The sequence below is a fragment of the Eleutherodactylus coqui genome, chromosome 7 (assembly GCF_035609145.1).
Source record: "Eleutherodactylus coqui strain aEleCoq1 chromosome 7, aEleCoq1.hap1, whole genome shotgun sequence".
Taxonomy (NCBI): domain Eukaryota; kingdom Metazoa; phylum Chordata; class Amphibia; order Anura; family Eleutherodactylidae; genus Eleutherodactylus; species Eleutherodactylus coqui.
Genome location: NC_089843.1, coordinates 58,184,690 through 58,204,979, shown reverse-complemented (window position 1 = coordinate 58,204,979; position 20,290 = coordinate 58,184,690). Strand labels below are relative to the sequence as shown.

Sequence of the window (20,290 nt, the reverse complement as noted above, 5' to 3'; positions counted from 1 at the left end):
TTGTTAAGTAAATAGTTCTAATAATTTTCATTTTGGGTCAACTTTTCATTTTTAGAAGCTTTTTAAAGAAAATAAATCTGGAAAAGTGAAAAATCTCAATGGTAATAATTACGAACTGATACACAATAAAAAGTTTCATGTTACCTACTTAATGCACAAGGTCTTTTCCAGAAGAAGCTGGCTCAGGCAGCAAGGAACATAAATGAGCTCTGAGGCTAATGGCTGTAGGACATCCCTGTAGTAAAAGGCTCCTCTGTATATTATAGCACACAGAGGGGCTAAGCCATTGTTTATCCAAGCAGCATAGCTTGCGATGTACAGATAATGAATGTATCACGTGGACTCTAGTTGGTCCAGAAAAAACATTTTCTAACTTTCCCCTCTTATAAATTTTGGGACGTAGTATTTACAGCTTGGAAACCTTAATAAGGGGCCCCTAAAGGACGCATGTAAGAGGGGGGGGGGGGGGGATGAGTTAGGGGTTGTGGAGAAATGACTCGCTTTCAATGTGTGTAATGTGCAACTTGGCAGGAACACTGAAAGGAATTCCAGATGTGGAATCCGAGGCCTGCAAGGTCACATGAGTTAACACTCAAGGTCACCATGCACCAGAATGAGTCAGGAACATTTGGTGATGATAAAATAGAAAAGAGAAGACAACAATTCACACCTACAAGCTTTGTGTTACTTCATTAACAGAGCGTCAGCGTCGCACTTCCAAAATGAGCTCACGCCGTATTCTTGCCGAAATGAACACAATTTAAGAAAGAAATTATTTTAAACATTTTCTTAAAGGAAACGTGTAATCGGAAAATGGTCTATAGTATAAATCATGTTTTTATGTTAACCCCTTAAGGACATGGCCTATTTTGGCCATAGGGACGTGACAATTTTTGGGAATTTTCATCTCCCTTTTCAAAAGTCACAACTTTTTAACTTTTCCGTCAACGTGTCATATAAGGAATTGTTTTTTTTTTATGGCAATCTGTAGTGTTTACTGGTACCATTTTTGGGTACATATAATGTATTGTAAAACTTTTATTAATTTTTGGGAGGCGAGTGAGAGAAAACACATCAATTCTGCAATTGTTTATTGTTTATATTGCCAGGGTACAGTGGGAAGTGGGACCCATAAATGAGGCAGGGGGCACAGTGGGGGCTAATTAATTACTCAGGACACAGAGGGGACTTATTAATGACTCAGGGGGTAGAGCAGAGTCTATAAATGACTTTGGGGGCATGGCAGGGCATTACGAATGACTCAGGGAGCGCAGTGGGGCCTGTAAATATCCCTGGGGGCATAGCGGGATCTAGAAATGACTCGGGGGGCACAGCGATGACTCAGGAGATACAGCAGAGCCAATAAATTACTCAAGGCGCCTACTATGACTCTGTCACCCAAGGACCCATATAAACCTGGAGCAGTTTCTATATATACCAGACGTCCTGGATGTATTGTTTTCCACATGGGCATAAAAGGACAAGTTCCATGTTTTTCGGTGTCCGATTCAAAATGAGAATTCCTATTCCTACTTTGGATCTGTAATGGGAGTAAATAACTTAGGCCTCTGGCACAGTAGTGTATTTTGGGGCCGTGTGCTATGTAATTCTATAGAAAGCACACAACCCTATTATAGCCTATGAGGCTATACACATGGGTGTTCCACCTAAAAAAAAAACTCATGGCATATCCTTTGCTGTCTTTTTCATGGATGAGAAATTGGACATGCCAATGCATGTCAATGTGCTGTGCCCGTGCAGATTTGGGCAGCACATGGACTGGGGTCCTTGCACTTTCTAATGCAAGTTGTGCCTTAGTCTCACGGGTGCAACTTGCTCATCCAGGACGTGTGTACCCGGCCTTAGACAATGTACCAAATGTCATCCCCTCATTGCATGAAAAATCCACAGTGTAAATTAACCAACGCCGCAGATTTAAAATTCACTGTATGTCAATTTATACGGCAAATTTTCACCACAGATTTCACTGGTGATGGATGGGGTGAAATATGTGGCAGATCCAATGCAGAATCCACAAGTCTGCATGTAACTCATGTGGATTTTGCTGCAGATTAGTCAGGAATTTCCAGTGTGAATGTACCCTAAGAGTTCACCAGCAACTGGATGCCTGAAGTAATGTGATTGTTTGTAGGAAGAGAAATCTGTAGCAACTAGTTGTTCTACAAGTACAACACTATGAACATGATCCAATATTTTTCTAATTATGAGATGAAAAATGTAATACTGTGCAGAAACAAAGGGAGAAATGTCTGTAATGGGGCTGAGTTCTGTGAAGCTCTAGAAAAAATGAAAGTTAATAACTGGAAGCAATAATGTTTAAAATTAAAAGCGTATGTTTAAAGCGACCCTCCAGTTTAGAGCTTAGAAATCATGATTACCTGCCATTTAGTTTTCCTTAGTCCTTGCTTCATTGCTGTTTTTTAGCTCATCTCTATTAGAACAGAGCTGCAATCTGTGACTAGAGTTTAGCTACAGTGTATAATCTGAAGTAGTCTGGGCCACACCCCCTGTGCCTTCTCTGCAGCCTGAACCAATGATGAGATAGGAGGGGGGTAGACTACGTCAGAAGCTAAACTATATTTACAGATCATAGCTGTGGCAGACAGATATTAGGACCCTTTTAAAGCGGCCAATCATTGTTAAGAATCTCACTGGATTCATGGGAATCTGAATGATGATCATTCAGTGTAACGGCTGCCAGTGACTGGTTATTGTTCATCATTCAGTTCATGCATGCATGAAAATTGAATAATGATCGGCCCATGTAAACAGGCAGTGTTTCATCTATGAATGACTGCCTGTTTACTGTAAATGGAGGTGGGCCAGAACGATTCCCGGCCAGCTCCGGAGCAATTACTGGTGGGAGCAATTACTGGTGGGATGACTGTCAGGCGCACCTGCACCCAATAGTTGTCTCATGTAAAAGGGCCTTCAGCTATAGGTCGATACGGAAATATGAAGCACATGCAAACACTGTTTTTTTAGTGGCTTTTTTCACTAGTCCGTTTTTTTGGTCAGTGTTTTTTTATTTTGCAGTTGTAGCAAACTCTAAGTGTGGCGGTCTTTTTCTAGTGTTTCTGCATTGGCTTTTTTTATAGGGAAAAGTAACACCAGAAAAAACTAAATGTAAAGTGTGTGAATTAAAAAATGCCACCTAAGTGTCTGTTGGCCAAAACACTCCACTGAAAAAGTGTTTGTGAAGGAAACCTAAAGGCCTTAAGTCTTGAGCTCTCTTATCACTTCTGACTGGCTGAGAATACAGCACACTACAGATTACAGCCCACTGCAATTGTCATTTTAGGTACCCCTTAAGTAGGCGCAAGTTTATCCACAAGCTAGAGTCTATTAGGTCATCTTGTAGATGTTCTAACTTGAAGGGTTTGAGGACAGATCTTCTTCAACTCTGTTCATGAAGTCAACACCCCCATCCCAAACATAATATATCTATACATGGCTTCTATAAACACAGAAGCAGTGGCGTAACTATAGGGCATGCAGGGGATGCAGTTGCACCCAGGCCCGGGAGCCCTTGGGGGCCCATAAGGCCTCTGCTCTCCATATAGGGAGCCCAGTACTATGAATAAAGCATTATAGTTGGGGGCCCTGTTACAGGTTTTGCATTGGGGCACAGGAGCTTCAAGTTACACCTCTGTGTTAAGGGGTTAAGAGAAGTTGCGGGGCCCCAGATAAACTTTTGCACCTGAGCCTATGAGCCTTTAGCTACACCCCTGTACAGAAGCCAAGGTGACTTGTACTGTGTATGTTCAATTGTTACAATTATAATAAGGAATGTAGAATGCCCTTGCTGACTTTATAGGAAATGCCTTTACAATGCTACAAATCCAGAGGAGTCCACAGTGTTCAAGTTTCACTAACTTTAATGGCTGTTAATTAGTTAATCCTACTGGAAGCTATGAGGGCTTAAAAGAACAAGTGTGGCATTCACCAAGTCAAGTCACTTCACTTGGTGAAATGGTGAGACATGATTTCCTAATTGGTTTAATGGGTAAATAATAAGTTGTTTTGGAGTAGCAACTAGTGTTACCCATCATTAGTGCCACTGCATAGTACTACAGGAAGCACAAAAGAGGAAACTACCCCTTGCCCCCCCAAAATCTGCCTCCGAATAATTAAAAGCAAGGGTCACTATATAGGTTTGTTTGTTTGATACGCACAAGGGTAACTTGGTCTTATCTGGTATCCTTTTAGGCCCACTTTGCACTGGCACTTTTTACCGTGATTAGCGTGGCACTTTCAGCACCGCGCTAATCGCAGTACAACACGCCCATTGTTTTCAATGGGACCGCTAACGGGTGCAGTCAGCAGCTCGATGCTGATGCTTCTCAGCCCCGCGATTTTCGAGCGGAGCGTGTTCTATTTTGGGGCGTTTCAGTGTTTTTAAATGCTGTGCATTGCCCATTGAAATGAATGGCTAGAGTTTTCGGCACTGCTGAAAACGCGGCACAACTTGGTACTGCATTTTGTGCCAGCGCTAAATGCCTTAGCTACACTAAGTGAAAAAGGAAAAAGCAATACTCACCTAGCAGGCGCTGTCCGGGTCGTTCCGCTGCTCTCTGGCATTCCTGCAGGCTTGCTTGCAGTTGTCAGCAAGGACAGAGCTTCTCTTGAAAACCTCACCTCCAGCAAGAGATTGCTCTGATTGGTTCTCAAGCACTGCCTCAGCCCATCAGAGCCAGCGCTCGATGAACCAATCACGGCCATTCAATGAAAAATTAAAATAAAAAGATATACTCACTTTTCCCGCTCTTCCACTGCTGCTGTTTTGCTAGCACAAGGTCTTCTGGGTGCAGAGCGCTGACACCACTGAAGCAGGTCACGTGACCATCAAAGCCAATCACTGGCTGAAGTAAGCCGGTGATTGACTGAAGCGGTAACACGGCCCTGGTGTTGGTGACATCATCGCCAACTCCCTGCACCTGGAAGTGAAAACTGAAGTTTCCGGATGAGGGAAGTTGGGCTAAACTGATGCTTTGCCCCGAATGACGGAAAACCTAACTACGCCTCTGGCCCGTGTGCACCAAGACTTCTTCCTCTGATGCTTTCCCTCTTTGTCCCATCAGATGCTCTACAGCAATGATAGACTGCTGTAGTATTCTCCTGATTGCTTTAGCGCCTCTAACAGGACAGAGAGGGGGAGCACCAGAGGAAGACGACCCACTGGCATACCACTTGTAGTGGGCGAGTGCCTGTGATTAAGAGTTGAACTTTGCCCTGATGAGGCTACCGATATCTTTAATACAGGCGTGATGCCTCTTTGCTGCCTTGCCTGCTCTGTCAGTGATTTTGCATGGGCAAAGCCACTGTCAGAATCCCTTTAATGTAATGTTATGTCTTGTCTCCACTGAAGTAACTGTATATGGAAAATGCTGAGAGCAGAAGTTGGTGGACCTCCATCTACCCAATTAGTGCGGATCCCAGAGGTGACATTTATGGCATATTCAGCAAAGGGTGAAATCAGATGTAACGGTTAAAAGCTGCGCCAATGTATAGTTTTATTGCAAAATTGAGAAGTCTTGAAATTGATTTTTAATGGCTGCATGCCTTTTCAAGCGTATTACCGTATTACCGTATGACCGTATGGGGATTAGCAATCAATTTGAAAACCATAACAATTTGCGTTAAAGCCAAATGTCAGAGTGGTTTTCACGTGACCTCACCCTTTCACAAGGGATAGATTTGTTCTACAACATGCAGCTTGTCTAAATGCGGATTTTGATGCAGAATCGCAGTCAGAATTTAGCCATTTTTAATTCCGCAACAAAATCTGAACATTAGACATGCAGATTTTGTTGTGGAATTTCTTGCACAACTGCAAATTCCACCGCCAGTTCCGTCTCGTGTGAAAGAGCTCTTAAGAAGGTTCCTTGTTGAATGCAACCTGTGGGGAAAATACAACTGCCAGCAGGTCCTGAAGATGTACAGCTGTCAGGGAAGGACCTGCAAGAGGGTTGGTGATAGAGGACCTGCAGGAACATTGAAAAGGCAGGTCCCAGAGAAGAAGGGTTCTGGCTGGCCTGTCAGTGCACCACTCGTGAAGGGAGTGAGGGCTGGAGGTCCACTTTTGAGTAAATGACCACTAGGAGATTCGCTCGTTTGCCCGTGGGCTAATCCAAGCCGGAGGTTGTTTTTGCGGTATGTATATTGATTTCTGCAAGTTCTTTTCAGATGGATTGGACAGTTGGAGAATATCTGCAAGTCTTAGTAGCTAGTCAGACACTGGGAAACTCCAATATAGTTCCTGCTATGGTGACAGCCTCTCTCTAAGCGACATGATTGCGTGGTAAGACTGAAAATCAAGTACATTTCAAAGAATTTCCTGATGTCCTCTGCAAGGCTGAGGCTTCAATGACATTAAAGGATGAAATAATCAAGTCTGTAAATTCTTGGCATTAACAAGAAAGTCTGAATGTGAACTACAATGGGCGAATTACGTACAGAAATGCAGAGCAAGCAAAACGAATTTTTATTTATAAGTCATCCTAATTTTGTCCTTGCTAAAAGTATCACTTGTACAGTAATCATGTAGCTCGATGAATTATCACCCTTTGCAAGAACTCACAGTTTACATCTTGGCAAGAAAAAATTGCGCAGCTAAGGACATAGAGAAATGCATCCAAGAAAGTCAGAAAATGTAAGAATGGTGGACAGTGGTTACCAAACTGTTCAACTGTTTATATAAGACTACTGATACATTACCATGCAATCGCCGTTCATGCACATGTGACCACTGAGGTCAGCAATTGGCTGCAGCGGTCATGTAAGTGATGAACGTGATGTCATCGTTTCCTGTAACTGTGGGGACTGGAGGATGGGAGCTGCAGCAGTGGAGTGGAGGGGCAGTTAAGGGGCGAGTATGCTCATCTTATTATATTAAGCCGTTATCTAACCTGGAGCAAATTTTTAAATCTCTCGGAAAGCCTCATTTTTGAGTATGTGTGTGTATGCGTGTGTGGGGAGGGGGGGGGGGGGGCATTTCTGCAGTGGTCATGGGGGTGCAGGGTTGTAAAAATGACATACTTACTTTATTCTGCCCATCAGTAGGATTACATTAATATACCGAATTTATAAGTTAATAATCTGGCACTGTGTATTTTTTTCCTTATGACATTCACACTGATATAACAGTTCGGACTTTTAGGGATGCAAAAATACCAATTACGTTTCTTTAAATTGTTTAGTTTTTTTAATGGGAAAAATTGGAAAAGGGTATTTTAACTGTTAACATTTTTTATTAAATATTTTATGCAACTCTTTTTGCATTCCTTTTTTAGTCCCACTAGGGAACCTGAACTTGCAATCACTTCATCAGCTTGTATTTTTATTCATCACCTATTAAACCCTGCCATAGGCAGGACTTAATAGGCATCTATACATGGCAGCCTTGGGAGCCTTCACTAGGCTTCAGACAGCCATGGCAATCCATTGGTAGGGTGGGTCAGATAGTGATATAATAATAAAGGGGGTCTCTACCTCTACTTACTGCTTAGACAAAGTGGTCAGTAATGTTAGTTCAGATCATGACTGTTATCGGTAGCCATCAGCTGTTAAAAATAGCTGAGACCTGCCTGGTATGGGGCAACCTCGGCTCTCGAGCCAGCTCCATACGTCCCCCACAAAACTGTATGAAGGGGGGTGTTGTGAAGGGTTAACATCCTATGAAATTGGCCCTAGTGTGTCTTTAATAGAGAAATTATAGTTTAAGCCCAATTGAGAACAGGCATTGGTGTGAGGGATGACATTCGCTGCAAAATATGTTGGCACTATATAAGTAAAAAGGAAGTATGCTTCTTACTAATCAAGTGCAAGTAACTAATGGAAATATCTCAATGCACACTCATCCAAAGGAGGATTATGTTCATTGCTTTTTTTTTGCTAAGGATAGACATTTTTTTGTTACAATTAAACAAAAAAAAGTTCACTAAGGCACTATGGGAGTATTATGTATATGCAAACTATTTAGGTCTGCAAGCTAGTGCAAAATTTAAAGGGATTGTCCAGAACTAGAGATGAGCGAACGTACTCGGTAAGGCCGATTTCGCAATCGAGCACCGCGATTTTCGAGTACTTTACTACTCGGGTGAAAAGTACTCGGGGGCGCTGTGGGTGAGCGGGGGGTTGCAGGGGGGAGTGGGGGGGGAGAGGGAGAGAGAGAGAGCTCCCACCTGTTCCGCGCTGCTACCCCCCGCTCCACCACACCACGCCTCGCCCCCCGGCGACCCCCGAATCTTGTCACCCGAGTACTGAAGTACTTGAAAATCGCCGTGCTCAATTGCGAAATCGGCCTTACCGAGTACGTTCGCTCATCTCTATCCAGAACCTTTTACTATTGATGACTTCTCCTCAGGATGGTTCATCAGTAGTTGACTGTTTGAGATCCATCACTTGGGATCCCCACTGATCAGCTGATTGCCAGGCCCGCTGTCAGTGTGGACAGCACTGGAAGCAGATAGCGCTGTCTGTATTGCAGCGGCCCGGTTTGGTACTACAGGCACAGCTCCGATTGAATTCAATGAGAGTGGTGACTACAGTATCATACAGGACCACTGCAAGGTTGACAGTACTATCTGCTTCCAGCTCTGTCCGCACAGACAGGGATCAGCTGGGATCCCAAGCGGTAGACCCACAATGATCCCCTATTGATGATCTATCCTGAGGTCATCAATATGAACCATTACTATGTTGTATAGGTACAATGGTATAGAGGTTACTACTTCTGCATCAAGACTCAGTAATCTTGAAGTTTTCTGACACTAAGAAATTGATGATTTATCCTCAGGATAGGTCATCAATATCGGATCAATATGGATGACCTATCGATCGATTGAAGCACTGGAGCGCCACTGTCACTTTAAAGCATACCAGGTACATTTCGTAGCGACTTTGCCTGGTATTGCAGCTCAGTCCTATTCAATTGAATGGGATTGAGCTGTTTTCAGAGCATGTGACCATTGAACGTGACGTCACAGACCCGAGAAGAGTCTGGAGCGCCCACCTGAACGCTGTGGCATCTTCAATCAGCTGATCGGCAGTGGTCCTGATTGGAGGACCACCAACAATGTGATATTGATGACTTATCCAGAGGATAGGTCGTCAATATTGGAGTCCTTGAAAACTGCTTTACATTTGATTTCAGTCTAGCTGCTATGTAGCTTTAACCATTAGACTATTACACTATATCCTAGTTATAATGGTAGTATATTTGGTTTTGCCTGTATTTGCTCTTCTTAGTATATAAAGCCCCATTAATATCATGTAACCATATCCTAAGTAGACCTCTTTCATTGGGCTTTGACAAATAAACATTTGCTATTATGGAAGAATTCGGCACGGACAGTCACAAGTAATATAAGCTGAAGGGACATGACAGAACTGTGCAGCCCTGGTAATACCATGTGTATAGAAGTGCGGCAGGGTCATTTCCTTCCACAAACACGTATGAGGACTGATGGAGGTCGGCGGTGAGGATCTCCTGCTCCCCACCGCTATGGACGTGAGAAGAGTGAAAGCTGTAACAATATTTGTCTCCAGCATTATTTTTTACCATTCTCATTCAATCATCTTTCAAGTGTCAATAAACACTTTCTTGGATGAAGGGATATGGAGTTGTTTCTTGTGTTGTTCTGCCAGTGACACTGTCTGCAAACAAATCTAATCAAGGCTGACATCCAAACGAAAGAAATTGGTTGACTCCGTTCCTACGTCTCCATATATTTCATTTATCTCTATAGTGTAGACACGAGATTTTTCCTTTGATGTTTTGGAACCTCATGTTTGGCTTTCTCCATTTAATTCAATTATTGCTTATAGCGGAGCTCCACTTATTTCAATTTAAAGGGGTATTCCGGTATCACTAAATAAATGATTGCCATTGTACAATGAAGTGTTATATCATTTTCTGATATACTTTCTGCACCAGTAGGTAGCAATGTTCACTTCTAGTGGATAAAACAAGGGCTGCTTTAATCATGGGGCAAATGGTTCATGTGCACTGGGCCTCCTGGCAATGGCACCACTTCCAACTATATCTGCATCCTCAACCTGTGGATACAGTTGAAAAGTATTGTGGGGCTCTAAAAATAATAAAACAATAAATACTCACCTCTTCAGTATCTGGCGGATGCTGTCCCACTGTCTCTGTCACTTCCAGGGTTCACATGCCCATCTAAGTGCATGACTGAGACCAGTGATTGGCTGCAGTAGTCACGTACGTAGACGGACATGGGACCACTGGACCCAGAAATGAGAAGAGACCATAGGGAAGCCGGACAGCCTGCTGGGTTAGGCAAGTATATCTCAGGATCGGAGTGAGGCAGGGTGATGGCACGTCGTGGGCAGTGCGATGGTGGGGCCCATTTATATGTTATTGTCTCTCTTCAGCCTAACTTACTATGTAACATACTATGCATATACCTCTGCACTGGGCCCATTAGTCTAAAATAGCCCTGGATGAAAACCTGTCCGGGTCAAGATGAACATACAGCATAACTGGACTTCCCGTATTGCAGTTGCCTTTTTTGGGTACTACTGGTGTCTCCCAGCACTCAGATACCCCCAAGACAATATTATGAAGCACATATCAACATCAGAAGGTGATAGACATGCAAGAATAGGAACTCACCAATAGATGACAGGAACAGAATGGTGATGGCAATCAGGTGACAAACAATGAGAGGGCATTAAGACTCATAGATAAGAAAAACAAACTGAGCAACACTGAATTAAAGGGGTATTCTGGGACTTTAACAACCTATCATCAGAATAGGTCATCAAAAGTTGCTTAATTAGGCCATCCACTCAGGAATCCCGCCAATTAAGAAGCAAGACAAAGACAGATACAAACAGTGAGAATCCAGAACATACTTCAAAGCTAAGAAGCGAGAACTGGACTAGAAATAACCACAGGAACAAAACTGTGCTGAAAAGAAACAATGCTAGACTAGTAAAAAAAGATACTAGAAGCAACCAAGGAATATTGGATTTAAGTCCACATAGCATACGCTATAACCAGCAACACATTACAGAAGCAGGAATATTTAAAGAGAGGTACGTCAACTAGAAGCTCCTTTTTAAGGGAGTCTGAGCTGCAGTGGTGTGGTCAGTTGACCCACTCTAGTGCATCAAATGTGAGATAGCCACATAACTGCCCCAACAACAAACTAGCAGATGTGAGATAATGTCACTGCACTGGAAATGTGCTTAAAATGTCATTTTTAGCAAATAATCTTTATTTGTTAAAAGTGTAATATCCCTTTAAATCTACACAGACTGCTGAGTAACAATGAATTGCTGGTTTATTTTTATGTGGCAGTAGAGGGGAAGAGATTTCTTCTAGGTTAAACAACAAAGTGTCTGCTCTTGAAAAAGTTTATTTAGCTAATAAATGGAAAAGTAATCATTCCCAGGTAGATAGTGTGGTGGAAAGAATGGATGCACCAAGATTTGACGAGTCATTTAAAATGGACTTGGAGTAGTTAGGTAAATTATTTAGAAAGTCATGATAATGTTTCAGTGTTCCTTTCCCCGTATGTGTATGAATTATTAGGTTGGTTTTGGTTGTTATTATTTTTATTTCTATTACTTTGTGAAAATTAATAAAATCAGCCCCCTTACTGATACTTATCAGGCTTCATCTTGAGACTGAGTTTTGTTTTCACAGTTTCACATTTATCCCATGATGCATTAGCACAGCCTTGGCTGAGGCTATACCATTTTTGCCTGCTGGGGGACAGTTTAATTATCATAAGCTCCTACAGTCTTCTAAACAAGCTGCAACCAATAAGTATACAGTCGGGAGGATGAGCTGTGATCTCCTCTATTATACCTGTGTGACAGGAACTGTGTGATCATCATCAGTAACTGTGACAGAAGTACATGTCTCCCCCTGTTGGCAGTAGGTGCATGTAACAGCATCACAGAAACTGTGAAACTGACTAGTTTCAGACAGCATAACCCCAAGTAGATCTGAGCTGGTCATATTTGAGACCACATGACTATCTGAGTAAAAGAGTCCAGGAGTCTCTGTTACAAAAAAATAACTAACCAAGGTATCACTAGTTGACTTGTATATACTGAAGGAATAGCTACGTAATGAATGGAAAAAAAAAATACCGGACTGGTTCTTTAACTTTGTGTTGCGTGGCTATAAATTCCCACAATTCAATGCTTCCTTATAAACAAGAAACCACCAAAATTGTAAATTTTTGCTTTGGATGTGAGTGCGGTTAAATCCTCGGAGTAACTCAATATGTGCAAAAAGTGCTAAATTGCTCAACGTTGTACTTATAAAAAAGTTTTAAAAAATATTCTTCTACCGCGAGGCTTACAGATTTGTACTCGTCTACACTTTCAGCACAACATAAGGAATACACACTTTATGTTCGGTAACGGGCGGATCTGTAATTGAGATGTGGAAGATCTTGTACGTTTAAGAAAAAAAACACAAAAAAAACAATACAAAAAGGTTTCAAGCTGCGTTACTCCCAACCTGGTCAACCCGCAGACTGTATTCATGGCTTTGTTTTACAATACACTGGAGTGCGATCTGATTTACAAACACACAGCTGCTTCCTGAGCAAAAAATACATATACAGCGAGAGAATAAAAAGCAAAAGCTCCAAGAACACAGCAAGTTCTTTACTGGAATTGTCCTGGAACATCTGGGCTCTGTCAGGCAATTAGTAGGAAACCCTTTCTGTGCCGGATGCCGAGGTCTTCCTGGGTAGACTTTTTCTTTCAAGTATGTAATGGAGTATTGGGTGACATATAATAAACTCTCAGAGGGTGACCTAAAGTTTTACTAAGACTCGCACGACTAGCAATGACATCACCTATGTATGATGACATCACTCATGCCATATAAACGCCATAAAGTACTCATTTGTATAGTGATATAATGCACATCTGTACAGGGAGGGATGCAGTTTCTCTATGTGGAGAGTGCCAAGTAGATATAGGAAGACTTAGAGGTAATGCAAAGCTCTTCTGGGAAATGTGATATGCAAATGAGAGCTGGTACAATGCCTCTGCAGCACCACCTATTGGAAAGTTGCTTCTCTATAAGGATATGTATACGATTCTGTTGTATCTTATCTCCGCCAGGATTATGGGTGGAGACAGCCTGAGGTGAAGGGAATGCCCCAAGATTCTCATTGACAGCCAGATACACACCCTCACCAATCTGCCCATAGCTTGGTGGAAGCTTTTGATTAACAGCCACTGGCTGCCGATTTACCCCCGCTCATAGCCACAGGCTGACTCCTGCTGTTTATTCCTGCTGATAGCCACAGGCCGCCTCCCGTTGTTCATCCCCACTGTTTAGCCACCGCTGAAAGCTGCAGCCCGGCCCCCGCTGTTCACCCCTGCTGTTTTTTCCTGGCTGATAGCCACAGGCCTGTTTCTGTTGTTCACCCCTAATGTTTACCCCCCGCTGATAGCCGCAGCCCAGCCCCCGCTGTTCATCCCTGCTGTTTTCCCTAGGCTGATAGCCACAGGCCGGCTCCCGCTGTTCACCTCTGCTGTTTTCCCTAGGCTGATAGCTGAAGGCCGGCTCCCGCTGTTCACCCCTGCTGTTTTCCCCAGGCTGATAGCCGAAGGCCGGCTCCCACTGTTCACCCACTGCTGTTTACAACAGAGGGAGCTCCCTCCCTCTGTGAAGCCTTTGCAGGCCTCCATCGAGCTGCTGCTGCTCTCGGAAGCTCGCTGAAGGTGTGTACATGGCAGCCAATCAGAAGCTATCACCGACCTATGGGCAGATCGTTGATTGTGTGTATCCAGGCTGCCAATGAGAACCTTTGAAACAACACAAACACGTCAGGGAGGCGTTACCCGTGATGGCATGGAGTTAAAATGCAACCTATGATAAAATACTCTATGGGAGTATTGTTGCTGGGAATATAAATTTGAGATAGACTCACCCGGTGTTAGGCGAGTGCTCCTGATTAGAAGCCTCACCAACACCTCCACATCCTCGTTGGCTTATAAATCCCCCGGTGTGTCCGATGAGCTGCTGGGCTTCTGTGTCCTACTGGATAGCAGGACCCACTCGGAAGAAATTCAGATGGAAAATCAATAGAAAAATGCCCGCGCTACAAAGAGCTAGCCACCAGGATCAGGCTCCACACACTTCTTAGTTACGTCAATTTTATTTAAGATACTTTCTGTGCAACGCGTTTCGTCGTCATGCAGGACGACTTTCTCAAGCACAATAAACATACAATACATATGCAATCTATATATAATGTCCTTACTATGTGATGGCAGCATCCCGTTCGTCCGGTTCCATAGGTAGGCGTGTTTAGCGTCCGCATGGGATGAATCATCATGGTAGGTGGATATAGGGTAGTGAATCCCAATATCGCGCTCCTACTGCGTGTTGACGTATGCCGTATGTGTGACGTACCTACGTATTTGGATTGACACCTACTAGGACCAATCACAACTCAGCAAAGAGCGCCGAGTAGACGTAGGTACGTCACACATACGGCATACGTCAACACGCAGTAGGAGCGCGATATTGGGATTCACTACCCCATATCCACCTACCATGATGATTCATCCCATGGGACGCTAAACACGCCTACCTATGGAACCGGACGAACGGGATGCTGCCATCACATAGTAAGGACATTATATATAGATTGCATATGTATTGTATGTTTATTGTGCTTGAGAAAGTCGTCCTGCATGACGACGAAACGCGTTGCACAGAAAGTATCTTAAATAAAATTGACGTAACTAAGAAGTATGTGGAGCCTGATCCTGGTGGCTAGGTCTGTGTAGCGCGGGCATTTTTCTATCGATTTTCCATCTGAATGAGAACCTTGTGGCATTCCCTTTACCTCAGGCCATCTCCACCCATAATCCTGGTGGAGACAAGATATGACAGTACCTATAAATCCTTAGGACATATTCACATACAGAGGAAAATCTGCAGCAAATTGTGCTGCAAAAAACATGTCCAAATCTACATCAATTGAAATGGTGAAATCGGCAGCAATAAGAGCTTATATTGGTGGGCGTGTTTTAGCTCCGTTATGCGGACGTGAAAATCACAGCGGCATAACGGGACAATATGAAACCATTGATTTCAAGAGTTTCATTTTCACTATTGGAATTCCCTCGCTTTATCTTTCTGGCATGTAGTCAATACTACGTACCAGTTTTCTTGCTTTTTTTTTAAAGTCGCGCACACTGGCACGGAGTTTGCATAGTCCAAAAAAAAAAGAACCTGGTTCATGCGCAACTACTCTCTGTAGCGGCCAGCGTATTAGTGCCTACAACGTGTGTTTTTGCCCTAATAATGTGGATTTCGCACACTGGAAATAGGTGCTCCAAAATTTTTTTTTCCTTGGGAATACAAGTATTTATTAGGGCAGACACGTCAGGAGAGCCGACAAGTCCTCTTCATAATCATGATAGAGCAGTCAGTGGATCATATTCATGACTTTGGAACTTAGTCCTAGTTCCCTTGTCGATATTTTCGGGCCGTGTTCTGCCCAAGTCTACAACGGACCAGGCTAGAACATCACATGTAGCCATAGTAGACAGTTTGCCAATTCACATAGTCCCCATGGAATAAAAAAATTGCAGCATACGCCATTCTTATCCGGGAAAGACACGTGACAAGTCAAAATTATTATTTTTTACCATTTAAATTTTACGCCATTGCGCATGGTAAAAAAAAAAGGTAGAAAGATAGAGCAAGACCTAGTTTTTCTCACACATAGTAATATTGCGCAAGAATCATGCTACTCAAAACGAAACCATTGAAATCAATGATTTTGTCTCATCATGTTTAAGCCCTTAGGGTATCTTCACAATGCAAATTTGACAGGGCTGAAAAAAAACCTATGTCAAAATCGGCCTAACTAAATCCCAGATATGCTCTGTTTTTAGTTTCGTTTTTTGCATCTGATGCGTATTTTGAAGCGCATTTAAAACGTATATTGAAGTCCCGTTGATTCCTACGGCAAAATACGATACGGAAAACAGAAAAAAAGTGACATGTCCCTTTTTTATGCAATGCATATTTTTAAATACATATCGGTAAAAAAAGCGTAATTAAGAAAGGGACCAATTACAAATCAAAGGGATGCATATTGTAGGTGTATTTTGGCAGTACTTTGGCTCGTAATGTGTGCCAAAATATGCACTAAAATCTGCCGTCTGCACATACCTGTAGACCACTCTCACACAGCCGAGAAAATCGCCGTTAATGGGGTCATACACATGAGCGATTTTTCTCACGGTGTGGAAAAAAATCATGGCATGTCCTATTTTTGGGCGTTCCCTCGGAACGCCTTGCATCCTATTGCCCATTGCTTTCAATGGGTCCCGCAAAGCATCGCACGGCGTGTGACAAGCACGTGAGTACAATGCAATGCGAGGTTCCCCACTGAAAACAATGGGAAACACTCGCTACTTCCCTGAAGTGATGTAAGGCGTTTTTAACACAAAAAGAGTTTCACGGCCCGATACCGCACTCGCTCATGTGACATTAGCCTCAGGCTGATAATACGGAGCTAATATAACTCTATGTATCTATTCACATGGCCGTATTTTTTGCGATTTTTTTTTTAAGCGCAGCATGACCTATTTTTGCATTTCGTCCTCCATATTGCTATTCTTTTCTATTGGGGAAATATGGGCCAGTGTTAGCCCAGTAGAAAATAAAACAATACGGAGGCAAATATTGCTGACCTAATGTCATCTGTAATGCATCCGTAATATGGACATATTTAATTATTCTCATCTGAGCCTGACGTCCGCATCCAAAATCGTCGATTCCATTATAGCTTTTTTTACAGGAACCACTCCAATCCTCTTCGTGCCTATTATGACTCCATTGTCCCCTCTTCGTGTTCCGATGATCTCTCGGCATGCTGTGTAATTTGCGCCGTCCATGTACTTGACACAAATCTCACCACAATTATAGCACTCTATTGGCAGCCTATAAACTCACATTTGTTGCTGCAGGCCTATTTAGATCAATTGACAAATGCGTAGTCACAAAGGAAGGAACGGGAGATGAGCAAGGCCTCACGAATGGGAACATTATTTTCATCATCCCCGCTGCTTCCTGTGCAAGGTCTTTAGCTGCAGCCCTCTATGCATCCAATTAGAAAAAGAAAATACGCTGTTATGCAAAGTTCTAAAGCCAAATCTGGCATTAATTAGGACACATCACCATAGTGAATAATAAACCCAGAGGAGGGAACGGCCCAAGAAACATCAATCTTTCCACCCACTCTCTTGTAGGAGATGAAATGTTAAGACCTACCGAGGCAGCTTCAGCCACATGACCCAGACTGGTGACCATTCTCTGTTTTCAAAGCCATTTTGGACCGGCTCCATGATCGGGGAGTCGCTGTCGATGTCTTCTTCTGGCTCGTATTCTTTTGTTTCCAGGGCTCTCAGAACCACACATGAGGAGGAAGAGTTTTTTAGTAGTGACACGGCTTCACTACGGCTGACCCCCGTTAGGTCTACACCATTGACATTCAGCAAGATGTCACCTGTGAATCAAGGAATGAAATTGGTTATTATTATGAACACATTTTTGTGCTTCTTTTTACTTTTCATGTGACCACCGAAAGGGAAAAAATATCTTGAAATATTGCAGTTTTCAAATTGACCACTAGAGCAGAAACAATAGGCTGAACGTTCGTGCTTTCTGTAGCTCACTTGTCAACTTTGCTGTGTAGATTGGGACAGAATGAATAAAAGTCAGGGGATTTGATGACAGCTCCAATGTTCTGCTGGAGATCTAGATAGTAAGGATCCTTTTATAAGGGACAACCATGGAGCACTTAAGGACCTGACAGTTGTCCCAAAGATTATGACTCCTGTGCTTTCATAATGGAGCAAATCGGTCAGTGAATGGAGACGGAGAGTGCAGGAGATCTTTCCCGCCCGCCTCTGTTTAGATTAGGACTGCTTTTACACTGACCAATTATCAGCAGGTTTTCATGCCTGCATAAATGAATGACCAACGATAAGTGAATGAATTATTTGTCAATCGTTGGCAGTTTTTGCACCAGAATGACTATCACTCAGTTTCGCGCAATCCAACAAGTACCTGAATGATAATCGCAATGTGTAAAAGGGCCCTTCCTCTATACATATAGGTAAAGCTCTGTATCATCTCCTCTGCTGCAGTGTCTATACAGACAATACAAGAACAAAGAATGGAATCTGTCAATGTAGAATTGGTGCAAGAAAATCATAAATTTTGGCGCATGGTACTTTGCACAAAAATTTGCTACTTTTTTCAATTTTTCAATAAAGTGGGCGAGGATTAGTGGGAGGGGGCATACAGCCACTTTAATACATTTTCCCCTGACGGTCCGTTCACACAGATTTGAAAAATTCCCACCAAAATCCGCTTCAAATTCTGTGTCAAAATCTGCACAATTTATGCGGATTTTGCCACAGATCCGCAGCAGGCTTTACCCCTTCAACTGAAAGGGGGAATTCTGCGGCAGATTCCCACCAAAATCCGCTTCAAATTCTGTGTCAAAATCTGCACAATTTACGCGGATTTTGCCACAGATCCGCAGCAGGCTTTACCCCTTCAACTAAAAGGGGGGATTCTGCGGCAGATTCACACCAAAATCCGCCAATTGTGAACCTTCAGTGTTCTGCAGAGTGGTGGTTATGGTGGTTTGGACTCTACCAGTGTCAACAACAGATTAATCCCGGCGGGGGTTTTTAGGGTATGTTCACATGGTGGAATCTGATGTATATTTTCTGCATGGATTCTGCCTCTAAAATTGCAGCAGAAATCTGCATCTATTTTGCTGCGCCTCTGCACAGAGATTTATCCCTGTCAATGGGCAAAATCGGCATACGGAATTTGCGACACAATTCCGCGTGAAGAAGGGACATGTCACTTCTTCGAACTGATCAGTGCTGAAAATTCTGCATATGGATTTTGCGATTGACAGGGATAATCCAATCTGCGTGTGGATCTGCGGCAAAATCCACAGCAGAAATATGCGCCATAGCTGTATATTTCTGCCATGGTTTCAGGTGCGGAATCGGCGCAGTAAAATCTACATCAGATTCCGCCGCCTGAACATACTGGAAAGCTGACCTTACATTCGCAAGTAAGCAACTGCCAGGTAAACTACAATGTTCTTATCACAACTCCTATCATCTATTCATTTCCACATGGCCATAAATACATAATAAACACTCCATGAAACCTACAGCATCGCTCGTCATCCCAGCAGCCTGACTCCCATCTTGTAACATCTCAGCAAAGTCTATGGTCAGGATCCCCCCCCCCCTTAATTCTGAGACGTGATGTGATTTATTATTCTGCGCATGAAGCCTAGTACATACATGTGTATTCATTCCTGGACTTGTAGGTGTTGGAACTTGTGCCATCGCGTTATGACAGCAGGATACGGCTATGTGCCGCACGTCCACTAAGACCGCAAACAAAAACATCCCTCATCATATTTAGAGTAGCACACAAGAAGAGAAGGCAGCATCAGAGTAGTTACTGCTGAGCATCGGTGACCCTTCCAGAAAGTCTTGTCACTTGTCCGATGATACATCTTGTTTGACAGAGTTTACGGGAAAGTGGGAGAATGCACTGGGAATGGGGCCTGTCATGGGAAATCTGGAATGTGCACACAGCTCAGATAAGTGACTCAGGACCCTCTCACACATACTTCACCCTGCGATGTGCTGCTCGCTGATGGAAGCCAGCAGCCACTAAGCCAGAAGAATCTGACAATGATTCTAACTGGAACAGAAATGTTACAAAGAAAGCTTGTAAATGCGGAGAACTTAGGAGAGATAATCTATACATCCCTTTTATTTCGTAGTAACATAGTATGTTAGGCTGGAAAAAAGACATATGTGCATCCAGTACAATGTTGATCCAGAGGAAGGCAAAAAACTCTAATGAGGTAGGAGCCAATTTTCCCCATTTAAGGGAAAGTTCCTTCCCGTCTCCAATCTGGTAGTCAGAATAATCCCCGGATCACCCACCCTTCTGAGGAATCAGTGACTATAGCATATAATATTGTATCACTGAAGAAAGGTGTCCAGGCCCCTCTTGAACTCTTTTAGTGAGTTCGCCATCACCACATCCTCAGGCAGACAGTTCCATAGTCTCACTGCTCTTACAGAACAGAACCCCTGTGTTTCTCTATGTCTCAACTACATAAGACGTACCTACAGATCTAAATATAAGCAGATACTTTAAGAATACTTCCCTCACAAGGAAAAAACTATT

General features: G+C 43.0%; 1 protein-coding gene across 2 annotated transcripts in view; it reads right to left on the bottom strand.

Moving 5' to 3' along the window:
• Window positions 1–20,290, bottom strand: part of LNX1 (ligand of numb-protein X 1) — a 179,609-nt gene that overhangs the window by 17,061 nt on the left and 142,258 nt on the right. For both annotated transcript variants that reach the window (XM_066573077.1, XM_066573078.1), the window contains one exon: window positions 17,321–17,555. In XM_066573077.1, the coding sequence (XP_066429174.1) occupies window positions 17,321–17,555 (235 nt within the window). The remainder of the gene's footprint in view (window positions 1–17,320; window positions 17,556–20,290) is intronic.